The sequence below is a fragment of the Salvelinus sp. IW2-2015 genome, linkage group LG4q.1:29, assembly GCF_002910315.2.
Source record: "Salvelinus sp. IW2-2015 linkage group LG4q.1:29, ASM291031v2, whole genome shotgun sequence".
Classification (NCBI taxonomy): domain Eukaryota; kingdom Metazoa; phylum Chordata; class Actinopteri; order Salmoniformes; family Salmonidae; genus Salvelinus; species Salvelinus sp. IW2-2015.
The window spans coordinates 33,264,213-33,280,347 of record NC_036842.1 but is presented as its reverse complement, the minus strand read 5'-3'; the positions used below and the strand labels follow the sequence as shown (position 1 = coordinate 33,280,347).

At 45.0% G+C, this 16,135-nt stretch overlaps 1 protein-coding gene across 1 annotated transcript in view; it reads right to left on the bottom strand.

The window, feature by feature from the left end:
* Positions 1 to 1,276: 1,276 nt before the first annotated feature.
* Positions 1,277 to 16,135, bottom strand: part of LOC111960905 (calcium/calmodulin-dependent protein kinase type II subunit beta-like) — a 74,154-nt gene continuing 59,295 nt past the window's right edge. The window contains exons 14-19 of the mRNA XM_070439553.1: positions 12,489 to 12,548; positions 11,411 to 11,449; positions 10,842 to 10,887; positions 2,389 to 2,464; positions 1,907 to 2,001; positions 1,277 to 1,661 (exon numbers count right to left, since the gene is read on the bottom strand). Of these exons, the coding sequence (XP_070295654.1) occupies positions 1,426 to 1,661; positions 1,907 to 2,001; positions 2,389 to 2,464; positions 10,842 to 10,887; positions 11,411 to 11,449; positions 12,489 to 12,548 (552 nt within the window). The 3' untranslated portion in view covers positions 1,277 to 1,425. The remainder of the gene's footprint in view (positions 1,662 to 1,906; positions 2,002 to 2,388; positions 2,465 to 10,841; positions 10,888 to 11,410; positions 11,450 to 12,488; positions 12,549 to 16,135) is intronic.

The following is a 16,135-nucleotide window of genomic DNA, read 5'->3' as shown; positions in this document are numbered from 1 at the left end:
TCCATCCTCTTCCTCTCCTCTTTCTCTCCATCCTCCCTCACCTCTCTCTCTCTCACTCTCCATCTCTCCCAACCTCCTCTCCTCCTATCCATCCTCCTTCCCTCCTCTCCTCTCCTCTCTCCTCCTTTCCTCTCCTCTTCTCTCCATCCTCCTTTCCTTCCTCTCTCCCATCTCTCTCCATCCTCCTCTCCTCTCTCTCCATTCTCCTTTTCTCTCTCTCTCTCACTCTCCATCTCTCTCCATCTCCTCTCCTCTCTCTCTCTCACTCTCCATCTCTCTCCATCCTCCTCTCCTCTCTCCCACTCTCTCCATTCTCCCCCTCTCTCTCTCCCTCACTCTCCATCCTCTCCATCCTCCTTCCTCTCTCTCCATCCTCTCCATTCTCCTTTTCTCTCTCTCTCTCACTCTCCTCTCTCCATCCTCCTTTCCTCTCTCTCTCACCTCCATCTCTCCTCATCTCCTTCCTCTTCCATCTCTCTCCGTCCTCCTCTCCTCTCCTCTCACTCTCCATCTCTCCCCTCCTCCTCTCCTCTCTCACCTCTCCATCTCTCTCCATCCTCCTTTCCTCTCCCTCCCTCTCCCAACCTCCTCTCCTCTCTCTCTCTCTCCATCCTCCTTTCCTCTCCCTCTCTCCATCTCTCTCCATCCTCCTTTCTTCTCTCTTCTCACTCTCCATCCTCTCCTCTCCTCTCCCTCTCTCTCACTCTCCATCTCTCTCCTCCCTCTCCTCTCTCTCTCACTCTCCATCTCTCCCCGTCCTCCCTCTTCTCCATTCTCCATCTCTCCTCTCTCTCCTCCTCCTCTCTCTCTCACTTCCACTCTCTCCGTCTCCTCTCCTCTCTCTCTCACTCTCCATCTCTCTCCTCCTCTCTCCTCTCCCTCACTCTCCATCTCTCTCCGTCTCTCTCCTCTCTCTCTCACTTCCCCCTCTCTCCATCCTCCCTACCTCTCACTTTCCATCTCTCTCCTACCTCCTCTCCATATCCATCTCCTTCCTCTCTCCATATCTCTCTCTATCCATCCTTCCTCTCTCCATATCTCTCCATATCCATCCTCCTCTTCTCCTCCATCCTTCCTCCATATCCATCCTCCTTTCCTCTCTCCATATCCATCCTCCTTTCCTCTCTCCATATTCATCCCCTTCCTCTCCCATATTCCATCCTCCTTCCTCTCTCCATATTCATCCTCCTCCTTTCCTCTTCTCTCTCTCTCTTCTCTCTCTCTCTCTCTCTCCTCTCTCTCTCTCTCTCTCTCTCTCTCTCTCTCTCTCTCTCTCAAAAAAAGCAAAAAAAGCATTCTGGGTTTAACAGCAACTCTGGAAACAATAACTGTCAAGCTCTGAAGTTTTATGTGTACTTGGTCGTGTAATGAATGAGTGTGTGTGTTAGTAAGAGTGAGTGCGTGCTGGTGTGTGTGTGTACCAGTTCACTGCTGCAGCGGTGCGGCCGGTGCTCCAGAGCAGTGGAAGTGAACATTCTGCCACTTGCTCTCTCGGCGATGCCACACCCTCGTCTCCTCTGATTGGCTGGAGCATGGGCGGCCAGTGCCGTCGACGAATTGCGTGAGGCGTATATAGGCGATGCAGGCGGCGTCTTCACCAATCAGGTGGACGTGAGGGTTGAGGATGGTGGTATGGATGGGCTTACTGTTCTTAGACAGGACTGGGAAAGGAGAGAACAGATAGTTTATGGTTGTATAATAGTTGTGTAATAGTTATCTTAAGGTTGTGTAGTGGTTGTCTTAAGCCTGTGTTATAGTTGTGTAATGGTTGTGTAGTAGTCTTAAGGTTGTGTTATAGTTGTGCAATGGTTGTGTAGTGGTTGTCTTAATGTTGTGTTATAGTTGTGTAATGGTTTTGTCGTGGTTGTGTAGTGATTTTCTTAATGTTGTGTAATGGTTGTCTTACGGTTGTCGAAGTAGAACCGGTGGAAGTCCATGCCCTCCACCAGGTTCCCCAGGGCCTCTGGCTCAAATGACGTCAGACATGGGTCACAGATCTTCCTGTTGAAAACACAGAACACAACACTTTACAACATATTGTCTCACAACACAACACATTGTTTCACAACACATCATCTGAGCTCCGACTAAAAGAGCAACCAAAGAATCTCAGTTTAGAACCTACGTAGTTGTAACAAATAGTGAGGTGCAGGCTGGGAGTTGTAGTGTTATGGTGATTTGAGTTGCAGGCTATCATCCCTGCTACAATATTTAGAGTATAAAGGTGTTTTTTTGCAGAGGTCAGTGCAGTTTAGCAGAGGTCAAATGTCACCCGTAGTTTTAGGGTAAAATTAGGCGCAGACTAGGAGTTTTAGTGTTATGGTGAGGGGCAGGCTGGGAGTTACAGTACTATAGTGAGGGGCAGGCTGAGAGTTGTAGTGTACTCACGCATAGGCCTCAAAGTCTCCATTGTTGACAGCTTCAATCAGCTGCTCAGTGATCTTGATAATCTCCTGTTTTCGCACTGCAGGGGGAACCAATAACAGAGTGAACATGGGTTGAGGACAATAAAATGGTTTTGCCACAAATTTCGCAGAGCAAGATTCCCAAAGGCTGGAACGTCGACTCCAATTTTGCTGCAGCAGCTCTCCCTTCAGGAGCTCAGGGCATGCCCGGCCCGGCATGCATTTGTAGTCTACTTGTGTGCTGCTAGAGCCACTTGCTTTAGTTACTGTCATTGAATTCACTAAATATTTTCATAAAGAAACTGATAAAACACACATGTGCAAAATCAAGGTGACTTACAAAGATGAGGATCAAGAGCAAGAGAGGGAGTGCTGTGAATCATTGTGTAATCTGAAAAGACACGTATTGTGAAAGCATGATGGTGTACTTACTACGTGCACATGCTAAAAGAAGGGAACGAGGCTAGTTAAGTGTGTCATTGTAGCAAAGTATTTATAAACAAAAATTCTGATCTCTGAAAACATTCGTACATTTTTTTCCTATGATCTATACAATAGGCCATAATTGATTTTGGCCCAATAGGCCTGGCTTATTCCCACTTTTTCCCACAAACGTCTAAGACTACCTATTGAAAAATGTAAAATAAACAACTCTGCATCTCTGCCCAGCCTGGCAAGAGTGACCCGAAGGGTGTTTAGCATCCCCAGCGGCTCTGCAAGCGCTGAAAGGATATTCTCTACTGCAGGCCTACTTTCCAGGCACCATCACATGAGCATGAAGCCCCAGACCTTGGCCAAACTCGTGTTTCTAAAAATGTATTCAAAGGCACTATAGACTAATAAGGCATTTTCCATTTAATTTGTATTTAATTCTAAGTCAGTCGCAGCCTACAGTATATGCGCAATTTATAGACTTTAATGATTTAATACAACAAACTGTTGCTTAAATGCTGAACACTTTATGTCCCTACCAGCCTAGTGCTTCACAATGTATTTCTTTGTAGGCCATAGAAATACATTGAAAAACAGGAAAAAATTCAGACCCCTTGACTTTTTCCACATTTTGTTACAGCCTTGTTCTAAAATGGATTAAACTATTTTCCCCCTTCAACAATCTACACGCAATACCCCATAACGACAAAACAAAACAGGTTTTATACATTTTTGCAAATGTATAAAAAAAATATATATTATATTTACATACAGTTGAAGTCTGAAGTTTACATACACCTTAACCAAATACATTTAAACTCAGTTGTTCACAATTCCTGACATTTAATCCTAGTAAAAATTCCCTGTCTTAGGTCAGTTAGGATCACCACTTTAATTTAAGAATGTGAAATGTCGGAATAATAGTAGAGAGAATGATTTATTTCAGCTTTCATTTCTTTCATCACATTCCCAGCGAGTTAGAAGTTTACATACACTCAATTAGTATTTGGTAGCATTGCCTTTAAATTGCTTAACTTGGGTCAAACGTTTCAGGTAGCCTTCCACAAGCTTCCCACAATAAGTTGGGTGAATTTTGGCCCATTCGTCCTGACAGAGCTGGTGTAGCTGAGTCAGGTTTGTAGGCCTCCTTGCTCGCACACGCTTTTTCAGTTCTGCCCACATATTTTCTATGGGATTGAGGTCAGGGCTTTGTGATGGCCACTCCAATACCATGACTTTGTTGTCCTTGAGCCATTTTGCCACAACTTTGGAAGTATGCTTGGGGTCATTGTCCATTTGGAAGACCCATTTGCGACCAAGCTTTAACTTCCTGACTGATGTCTTGAGATGTTGCTTCAATATATCCACATCATTTTGCTTCCTCATGATGCCATCTATTTTGTGAAGTGCACCAGTCCCTCCTGCAGCAAAGCACCCACAACATGTTGCTGCCACTCCCCTGCTTCACGGTTGGGATGGTGTTCTTCGGCTGGCATGCCTCCCCCTTTTTCCTCCAAACATAACGATGGTCATTATGGCCAAACAGTTCTATTTTTGTTTCATCAGACCAGAGGACATTTCTCCAAAAAGTACGATATTTGTCCCCATGTGCAGTTGAAAACCGTAGTCTGGCTTTTTTATGGCGGTTTTGGAGCAGTGGCTTCTTCCTTGCTGAGCAGGTTCAGGTTATGTCGATATAGGATTCGTTTCACTGTGAATAAAAATACTTCTGTACCTGTTTCCTCCAGCATCTTCACAATGTCCTTTGCTGTTGTTCTGGGATTGATTTGCACTTTTCGCACCAAAGTATGTTCATCTCTAGGAGACAGAACACGTCTCCTTCCTGAGTGGTATGACGGCTGCGTAGTCCCATGGTGTTTATACTTGCGTACTATTATTTGTACAGATGAATGTGGTACCTTCAGGCATTTGGAAATTGCTCCCAAGGATGAACCAGACTTGTGGAGGTCTACAATTTATTTTCTGAGGTCTTGGCTGATTTCTTTTGATTTTCCCATGATGTCAAGCAAAGAGACACTGAGTTTGAAGGCAGGCCTTGAAATACATCCACAGGTACACCTCCAATTGACTCAAATTATGTCAATTCGCCTATCAGAAGCTTCTAAAGCCATGATGTCATTTTCTGGAATTTTCCAAGCTGTTTAAAGGCACAGTCAACTTAGTGTATGTAAACTTCTGACCCACTAGAATTGTGATACAGTGAATTATAAGTGAAATAATCTGTCTGTAAACAATTGTTGGAAAAATTACTTGTGTCATGCACAAAGTAGATGTCCTAACCGACTTGCCAAAACTATAGTTTGTTAACAAGAAATTTGTGGAGTTTTAATGACTCCAACCTAAGTGTATGTAAACTTCCGACTTCAACTGTAAGTATTCAGACCCTTTACTCAGTACTTTATTGTGATTACAGCCTCGAGTCTTCTTGGGTATGGCACCGCAAGCTTGGCACACCTGTATTTGGGAAGTTTCTCCCATTCTTCTCTGCAGATCCTCTCAAGTTCTGTCAGGTTGAATGGCGAGTGTCGCTGCACAGCTGTTTTCAGGTCTCTCCAAAGATGTTAGATCGGGTTGAAGTCCGAGCTCTGGCTGAGCCACTCAATGACATTCAGAGACTTGTCCTGAGGGGTCTTGGCTGTGTGATTAGGGTCGCTATCCTGTTGGAAGGTGAACCTTCACCCCAGTCTGAGGTCCTGAGCGCTCTGGAGCAATTTTTCATCAATGATCTCTCTGTACTTTCCTCTGTTCATCTTTCCCTCGATCCTGTCTAGTTTCCCTTCCGCTGAAAAACATGCCCACAGCATGATGCTGCCACAACCATTCTTCACCGTAGGGATGGTGCTAGGTTTCCTCCAGATGTGAGGCTTGGCATTTAGGCCAAAGAGTTCAATCTTGGTTTCATCAGACCAGAGAATCTTGTTGCTCATGGTCTGAGAGTCTTTAGGTGCCTTTTGGCAAACTACAAGCTGGCTGTCATGTGCCTTTTACTAAGGAGTGGCTTCCGCCTGGCAACTCTACCATAAAGGCCTGATTGGTGGAGTGCTGCAGAGATGGTTGTCCTTCTGGAAGGTTCTCCCATCTCCACAGAGGAACTMTGGAGCTCTGTCAGAGTGACCATCGGGTTCTTGGTCACCTCCCTGACCAAGGCTCTTCTCCACCGATTGCTCAGTTTGGCCGGGCGGCCAGCTCTAGGAAGAGTCTTGGTGCTTCCAAACTTCTTCAATTTAAGAATGATGGTGGCCACTGTGTTCCTGGGGACTTTCAATGCTGCAGAAATGTTTTGGTACCCTTCCCCAGATCTGTGCCTCGACACAATCTTGTCGTCCCGGAGCTCTACGGACATTTCCTTCGACCTCATGGCTTGGTTTTTGCTCTGAAATGCACTGTCAACTATAGGACATTATATAGACAGGGGGCCTTTCCAAATCATGTCCAATCAATTGAATTTACCACAAGTGGACTTCAATCAAGTTGTAGAAATATCTCAAGGATGATCAATGGAAACAGGACTCAAATTCTAGTCTCATAGCAAAGGGTCTGAATACTTATGTAAATAAGGTATTTATGTTTTTTATGTTTTCACCTTGTCATTTTTATTTATTTATTTTATTTCACCTTTATTTAACCAGGTAGGCAAGTTGAGAACAAGATTCTCATTTACAATTGCGACCTGGCCAAGATAAAGCAAAACAACACAGAGTTACACATGGAGTAAAACAAACATACAGTCAATAATGCAGTTGAAATAGAAATAATGGGGTGCAAAGGAGCAAAATAAATAAATACAGTAGGGGAAGAGGTAGTTGTTTGGGTTAAATTATAGATGGGCTATGTACAGTGCAGTAATCTGTGGAGCTGCTCTGACAGCTGGTGCTTAAAGCTAGTGAGGAGATAAGTGTTCCCAGTTTCAGAGATTTGTGTAGTTCGTTCCAGTCATTGGCAGCAGAGAATGGAAGGAGAGGCGGCCAAAGGAGAAATTGGCTTTGGGGTGACCAGAGAGATATACCTGCTGGAGCGCGTGCTACAGGTGGGTGCTGCTATGGTGACCAGCGAGCTGAGTAGGGGGACTTTACCTAGCAGGGTCTTGTAGATGACCTGGAGCCAGTGGGTTTGGCGACGAGTATGAGCGAGGGCCAGCCAACGAGAGTGTACAGGTCGCAGTGGTGGTAGTATATGGGCTTTGGTGACAACGGATGCACTGTGATAACTGCATCAATTTATTGAGTAGGGTATTGGAGGCAATTTGTAAATGACATCGCCGAAGTCGAGGATCAGTAGGATGGTCAGTTTTACGAGGTATGTTTGGCAGCATGAGTGAAGGATGCTTTGTTGCAAAATAGGAAGCCAATTCTAGATTTAACTTTGGATTGGAGATGCTTAATGTGAGTCTGGAAGGAGAGTTTAGTCTAAACAGACACCTAGGTATTGTAGTTGTCCACATATTCTAAGTCAGAACGTCCAGAGTAGTGATGCTGGACGCGCGGGCAGGTGCTGGCAGCGATCTGTTGAAGAGCATGCATTTAGTTTTCACATGTATTTAAGACAGTTGGAGGCCACGGAAGGAGAGTTGGTATGGCATTGAAGCTCGTTGGAGGGTTTTTTCAAGCACAGTGTCAAAGAAGGGCCAGAGTATACAGGAATGGTGTTCGTCTGCATAGGGGGGATCAGAGACTCAACCAGCAGCAGAGCGACTCATTGATGTATACAGAGAAGAGTCGCCCAAGATTGGAACCTCTGTGGCCGCATAGAGACTGCCAGAGGCCGCGGACAAACAGGCCTCCGATTTGAACACACTGAACTCTATAGAGAAGTAGTTGGTGACCAGGCGAGGCAATCATTTGGAGAAACAATGGCCATTGAGTCTGACGATGAAGGATGTGGTGATTGGACGAGTCGAAAGCTTGGCCAGGATCAATGATACGGCTGGCAACAGTATGTTCTAGCGTGGCGGTTTAGATATCATTTAGGATTGAGGCGTGCTTGAGGTGCACCCATGACCAAGCTCTGAAACCAGATTGCATAAGCGGAGAAAGGGCGGTGGGATTCGAATGATCGGTAATCTGGGGTTTTTTTGACTGGGCTTTCAAAGACCTTAGGAAAGGCAGGTAGGATAGATAAGTCGTATGCAGTTTGGGGTCGAGAGGCCCCCCTTGGGATGAAAGGGTATGACCGGGCAAGCTCCAACTTTGCGGGAATCTAAGACGACAGCAAAGAGAGTGTGAACAGGCTAGTAATGGGGTTTGCCAACAATTCGCAGAGATAATTTTAGAAGAAAGGTGCCAGAGTGTCTAGCCCGGCTGATTTTGTAGGGGTCCAGAATTCTGCAGCCTCTTTCAAACAATCAGCTGACTGGATTTGGGAGGAGGAGACATGGGGAAGGCTTTTGGGCGAGTTTGCTGGGGGGTGCAGTGCTGTTGACGCGGAGGGGTAGCCCAGGTGGAAAGCATGGGCCAGCGTAGAAAAATGCTTGAGTTGAAAGTTCTCGCATTATAGTGGATTTAATCGGTGGTGAGCAGTGTTTTCCTATCTCAGTGCAGTGGGCAGCTGGGGAGGAGGTGGCTCTTATTCTCCATGGACTTTAACAGGTGTTCCCGAACTTTTTTGAGTTTGTGTTGGCGCAAGGACGCTAATTTCTGCTTTGGAAAAGCTAGCCTTCGGCTTTTCTAACTGACTGTGGTCATATTGGTTTTCTTAAACTTCCTGAAAAGTTGTATTATTCAACGGGGGCTGTTTCGCTGCTAATGCAGAACGCACAGGCCATGTTTTTGTGTTGGTTAAGGGCAGTCAGGTCTGGAGAGAACCAAGGGCATATATCTGTTCCTGGGTCTACATTTCTGAAATGGGCATGCTTATTTAACGATGGTGAGGAAGGCATTTTTTTTTAATAAGAGGCATCCTCGACTACGGATGAGGTCAATATCATTCCAGGATACCCGGGCGCAGGTCGATTAGAAAGGCTGCTCGCTGAAGTGTTTTCAGGGAGCGTTGACAGTGAATGAGTGGAGGTCGTTTGAAATCGCTGACCCATTACTGACGCAGGCAATGAGGCAGTGATCGGCTGAGATCTTGGTTGAAAACAGCAGAGGTGTCAATTTTAGAGGGCAAGTTGGTCAGGATGAATACTCTATGAGGGTGCCCGTGTTTACGGTTTTGGGGTGGTACCTGGTAGGTTCATTGATAATTTGTGTGAGATTGAGGGCATCAAGCTTAGATTGTAGGATGCTGGGGTGTTAAGCATATCCCAGTTTAGGTCATGATTGAGTATTGCGTGTAGATTGATGAGGGGAAAAAATCATTTAATTCATTTTAGAATAAGGCTGTCACGTAACAAAACATGGAAAAAGTCAAGGGGTCTGAATAATTTCCGAATGCACTGTAATACAGTATAGACTAAATAATAGATTTTCGTTCCTTCTTAGTCTCCCTGTCTGGCTCCTGACCTATTAGAGTGTTTATATGCTGTTTAATACGACATGTAGCCTTTTTGAAATGATAAGCGCTTCTTACATTCACCTTTTCATTTTTATTAAAATACTTTTCATTCAAATCAAATGGTTTGGTTTCAACTTCAAATCAAATGGTTTGGTTTCAACTTCAAAAACCAAATGGTACTGTAGGTCCAGGTAGTTTCAATAGATGGGTTTTGGTTCAATTGTGATTTTAATGAATAGAGCGAATTAAGAGCGGCATTTATTTTTATTTTTTTAGTGCTGAGCGGTTTTTAGCGGAGTGGTTGGAAAGGAGGTGGATGTCCATGAGCGATGAACAGAATTTCCGACTGCTCAACTCTGCTCACATACTCTGGTAACTCTACAGACGGCTTGCTATTCATGGTGGTAAATCCTCTCATTCAATTCTCTCTTTTTATCTATCTCTCTGGTATAAGTATACTTACACACACTCCCTCCACTAGCGTGGTACACACACTCACACATACCCAAAATATACAGTCCTGCCACTCAGGTCTCCATAGAGCTATGCAGGGCCATGGAGAATGAAAACCTCAACACCAGAAAGAACTACAGATATAGTTCACCTGGCTACAGTCACTAGGACTTATTTCTCCTTCTCATTCTCCTTCTCTCCTCTCCTTCTCTTCTCTCCTCTCTCCCCTCCTGTGTGAGGCATGTTGAGCTCATCCAGCTATTCCTGTCCCTAGATAAGACTTACTTCCTCCCTCTATCCCTCCCTCCCTCTCCCTCTATCCCTCCCTCCCTCTCTATCAATCCCTCCCTCCCTCCTCAACTCTATCACTTCCCATCCCTCTCCCTCTATCCCTCCCACCCTCCCCCCTCCCTTCCCTCCCTCCCTCGCTTCCTATCACCACTTCTTTTCTCCTCTTCACAACAGACCAAAGAAGGGCTTACTTACATACAGTTGCTGCTGGAGGTCCTGATATGCCCTTCCTCTCTCCTTCCCCTCTTTCCTTCCCCTGTTTCTTTCCTCTCTCCGTCCTCCCTCCTTCCTTCCTCTCTTTCATTCCTCCCTCTCTTTCCTTCCCTCTTCCCCTCTTTCCTTCCTGTCTCCTTCCTCTCTACGTCCCTTCTTTCCTTCCTGTCTGCTTTCTCTCTTCGTCCTCTCTACTTCCTCCCCCCTTCCTCTCTACTTCCATTTATCCCTTCCTATCTGTTTCTTCTCTCCTTCCTCTTTCCTTCCTCTCTTCTTCTTCTCTACTTCCCCTCTTTCCTTCCTGTCTGTTTACTCTCTCCTTCTTCTCTTCTTCTTCTCTACTTCCCCTCTTTCCTTCCTGTCTGTTTACTCTCTTCTTCTTCTCTACTTCCCCTCTTTCCTTCCTGTCTGTTTACTCTCTTCTTCTTCTCTCCTTCCTTTCTTCTTCCTCTTTACTCTCCCTCTTTTCTGCCTCTCCTTCCTCTCTCAACTTTGTCTGGTGTTCTCATGGTGTTCAACCATAGTGCTGTATATGTGTGTCATGATAACAGTAGTGTGTGTGTGCGTGCGTGCGTGCGCGTGTGCGTGACTCACGTTTCACATCCTCATCCTCAATAGTGGTGTTGCTGTCAGATGAATCCTGCAGACACAGAGAGACATGTCAGTGACAGGTTAACCCAGATACACACTCACACACACGCACACTACTATTATCATGACACACACATACAGTGCTATGGTTAAACACCATGAGAACACCAAACTCAGTTTCCCCCATTCAGTGTGCTGTCCCATACATGCAGTGGTCTATAGCAGTAGAAACCACCAGATGGCAAGACATAGAGCACACCCACAGAGCCCGGTTCCATTTATTTCCACAAGATGGCGGTGGTGGACAAAATATCTCCACATAATGTAGTGTGGGTAGTCTTGTGTCAGTGCGGTTAGATTAAGCAGCTGTTCCCAGGTCTGTATGACTGCGGCATGCAGGCACACCAGACCTACAACCCACACAAAACTCCTCAACCAGGAGTCATGCTAGACACACGCACACACTATAATACGCTAACACACCAGCTTGCCAAGGACAGAGCGAGAGAAGATGAAGATGAGAGGACTGAAAGCAGGAGAGAAAAAGATGGAGGGATGGAAGAAGGATGTACCTTGTTCCTATCCACATGGATAACAGTGGTCTGAGGCTCCTATTGAGAGAAATAGAAAGAGAGGGGAGAAAGAAAGAGAGGGAGAGAGAAAACAACAGAGAGAGAGAGAGAGATGAAAAGGGATGACAGAGAGCAGAGTTGTAGGTGTTAGAGAAAAGACAGAGAAAGAGATATGAAGGAAGAGAGAGAGAAGAAAAGACAAGTTAAAATGAAGAAAGAGAGAGAGATTTCCCCCTGAGAAAGGGTTATCAAGGGGTTAATGAAGGAAATAAATGGTTATTCAAAGAATTCCTCTAAGAAAATGATATCAGAAACAAAAAATACTAGTCTCACTCAGGCACTTGTTCTCACACTGGCAAGAACCTAAAACGAACCCACATCAAACCCAAAGCCACCCTGCATATCTTCCGGGAGCTCCTAAATTGTGGATCTCTTCCTAAGTATTCACAGTTCACAGCAGGCCTAACAGAACACAGATTAACATACACCTGAGTGACACACACCAACACTGTTACCCACAAATAGAGAAAAAAACTAAAGGAAGATGGCTTGTGACTGCACTTCTACCAGAAAGCCGCTGTCGCTACTCTATTACGGCTCCTTATAGCTACTACTACCTGACGAACCATAACTTACAAGTCATGCAGCTTCATCATACTCACAGTCGCACACACAAACAGTCGCACACATGCACACAATCACACACACAGAACGGCTTCTAATAGGTGGCTGGTGATGGGTGCAGAGTGCAGACAGACTAAGATAGAGAGAGAGCGAGAGAGATAGACACAAGAGACAAAGAGACAAAGAGACAAAGAGACAGAGAGACAGAGAGACAGAGAGACAGACAACAGACAACAGACACGACAGACAGACAGACAGACAGACAAAGACAGACAGACAGACACAGACAGAACAGACAGACAGACAGACAGACAGACAGACAGACAGACAGACAGACAGACAGACAGAAGACATGACAGAGAAGAACAGACAGACTGAGGACATAAAGACGGACAGAGAAAGAAGTTGAATAGAGACAGAGGGAGATAGAGTGATACATAAAGGAGGAGTGTACCAGTGCAGCAGAGGGGGTTCCTTTGGGGCTGGTGACTGTGCTGTTTCTCGTGCTGTTAGGCTGCAGAAGTGCACAGAAAACAAGGGGTTAAAACACGACACAACAGAGAAGTGAGAGGAGGTGTGGATGTGGGTGTATGGATGTGGGTGAGGTTAGAAAGGAGGCTGGTCTCGTGGTTGTGTTGCCACCGCCTGGTCACATGTTATGCCCCTGAAGGCAGCGTTTCAAATCCCCATTCTGCTACTCACTTTCTGTGCTACACTTCTATCATTACAACTTCAAAGAACACGTAAGGAGAGTGGAATTCCACTTTTTTAAAGAATTTAAAACATTAGGGGTCTCCCGAGTGGTGCACGGGTCTAAGGCCTTGCATCACAGTGCAGCTGTGCCTCTAGAGATTCTCGTAACTGGCCGCGACCAGGAGACCCATGGGGCGGTGCACAATTGGCCCAGCATCGTCCGGGTTAGGGGAGGGTTTGGCGAGCAGGGATGTCCTTGTCCCATCGTGCCGTAGCAACTCCTGTGTCGGGCCGGGCGCAGTGCATGCTGACACGGTTGCCAGGTGTACGGTGTTTCCTCCAACACATTGGTGCGGCTGGCTTCCGGGTTAAGTGGGAATTGTGTCAAGAAGCAGTGACCCTTGGCAGGGTTGTGTTTCGGAGGACGCAGGGCTCTCGACCTTCGCCTCTCCCGAGTCCGTACGGGAGTTGCAGCGATGAGACAAGACTGTAACTACCAATTAGATACCACAAAATTGAGGAGAAAAAGGGGAAGGTAAAAAAATATATATATATATAACAAAAATAATTTAAAAAAATAAAGAGTTGACTCTATACAGTGATTTAAGGTCAGTTTTGCAGATTCCCCCCTAAACATGTTCAAGGTTAGGATTTAGCTAGACTTAGGAAAGCTGATCTTAGATCTGTGCCAACCTCTAAATAATAAACACGCCACTCTTTTTCCCCATCTCAGCAGTTAATATACTATACGGTCTATATCAGATCCAAGTCTATGTAAGGTTCTTGTCTATATCTATCATGAGACGGACTCATTCAAACCCAAAGGACTGATATACAGGGCAGGATCAATATTGTGAGTCAGTCGGTGTGCAGCCAGCCTATCAGAGGACCTGGTTAGTGTGAGGGAGCAAATTAGAAGTGATCGAGCCTGTCAGGCGGAGCAGGTCTCCCAGGAGATGTAGCAGTTTGTGGACTGTGAGGGCAACACCACCTCACTGCACAGTAAGGCATTGAAAACACAGCCATAATGGAAGCTCGTCTATCTAAAGGTAGACCGAAGGGTTTTACAGAGTTCCTTTTGGCACACTTCTACTAGAGAATAGGTGAAATTAGCAAGGTGCCAATGTACAGTTTCATGAGGGTTTGATGATGTTGCAGGTAGAGATTATTTTGTGCAAATTCTTCCTATAGGCATATGAGATAAATACTGAATAAAGATATAAACGTAACATGTAAAGTGTTTCATGAGCTGAAATAAAAGATCCTAGAAATGTTCCATATGCTCAAAAAGCTTATTTCTTTGTGCATAAATTTGTTTACATGCCTGTTAGGGAGCATTTCTCCTTTGCCAAGATAATCCATCAACCTGACAGGTGTGGCATATCAAGAAGCTGATTAAACAGCATGATCATTACACAGGTTCACCTTGTGCTGGCGACAATAAAAGGCCATGTTAAATTGTGCAGTTTTGTCACACAAAACAATGCCACAGATGTCTCAAGGTTTGAGGTAGTGTGCAAATGGCATGTTGACTGTAAGAATGTCCACCAGAGCTGTTGCCAGATAATTTAATGTTAATTTCTCTACCATAAGCCGCCTCCAACACTGTTTTAGATAATTTGGCAGTACATCCAACCGACCTCACAACCGCAGACCACAACAGCCCAGGACCTCCACATCCAGCTTCTTCACCTGCGGGATCGTCTGAGACCAGCAACCCGGACAGCTGATGAAACTAAGGAGTATTCAGTCTGTAATAAAGCCCTTTTGTGGGGAAAAACTAATTCTGATTAGCTGGGCCTATGTGGGTGGCCCTGCTCAGTCATGTGAAATCCATAGATTAGGCCCTAATGAATTTATTTCAGTTGACTGATTTTCTTATATGAACTGTAACTCAGTAAAATTGTTCCATGTTGAGTTTATATTTTTGTTCAGAATAGATGCACTTTAGCTTGGAATGGGAAACACAATCATCAGAAAGTATTTATACGGCAGAGTTGTTGATGTAACGTAATCTGTACCACTAACCTTCCCAGACCACTAGGTATGGGACATGCAATACAAATAAAGTAATAGGATAAAATCCTCATTTTGATTATCAGCACCACTAATCACCCAAACCACTTTTTGATGGCCTTTTCCCCATTCTTTTTTGTACAAGCCTCTTTTTTGGGGGGGGGGTCATTGTTTTCTACATAATACTACTTCCTGATGTGTGTCGTTACTCTCCAATTTGAATTCTAATGATAGTTCGATTTAGATCTAATTCTGAGTTGACATCATGTAGGGCGAAGTAAACGCAATTATGATGACTACTGGACCGGGTCGTTTATTTTGACAGTAATTAGATTGCAACATTTAAGTCTCTAATGGAAGGAATCTCATATTTTTTTAATCATTCAAATACATTACCTACAGTGGGGAGAACAAGTATTTGATACACTGACAACTTTGCAGGTTTTCCTACTTACAAAGCATGTAGAGGTCTGTAATTTTTATCATAGGTACACTTCAACTGTGAGAGAAGGAATCTAAAACAAAAATCCAGAAAATCACATTGTATGATTTTTAACACCTACCCAACCAGTAAGAATTCGGCTTCACAGGACCTTGTTAGTTTTTTCTTTAAGAAGCCCTCCCTGTTTCTCCACATCATTACCTGATTAACTGCACCTGTTTGATTTAACTCGTTACCTGTATAAAGAGACACTGCCTGCCACACACTCCCAACGCAAACAGACCTAACCAATGCCTCGTCCAACCAATTGGCCAAGACCAGAGAGCTGTGTAAGGACATCAGGGATAAATTGTAGACCTGTACAAGGCTGGGATGGGCTACAGACATAGCCAAGCAGCTTGGTGAGAGGCAACACTGTTGGCACAATATTAGAAAAATGAAGAAGTCTTCAAGATGACGGTCAATCACCCTCGGTCTGGGGGCTTCCATGCAAGATCTCACCTGCGTGGGGCATCAATGATCATGAGGAATGTGAGGGATCAGCCAGAACTACACGGCAGACCTGGTCAATGACCTGAAGAGAGCTGGGACCAACAGTCTCAAAGAAAACCATTATAACAACACTACGCCGTCTGGATTAAAATCCTGCAGGCGGCACGCAAGGTCCCCCTGCTCAAGCCAGGCATGTCCAGGCCCGTCTGAAGTTTGCCAATGACCATCTGGATGATCCAGAGGAGGAATGGGAGAAGGTCATGTGGTCTGTGAGACAAAAAATAGAGCTTTGTTGCTCTAACTCACTCGCCTCGTGTTTGGAGGAATAGAAGATGAGTACAAACCCAGAACACCATCCCAACCGTGAAGGCATGGAGGTGGAAAACATCATTCTTTGGGATGCTTTTCTGCAAAGGGGCAGGACAGACTGCCACCGTATTGAAGGGAGGATGTATGGG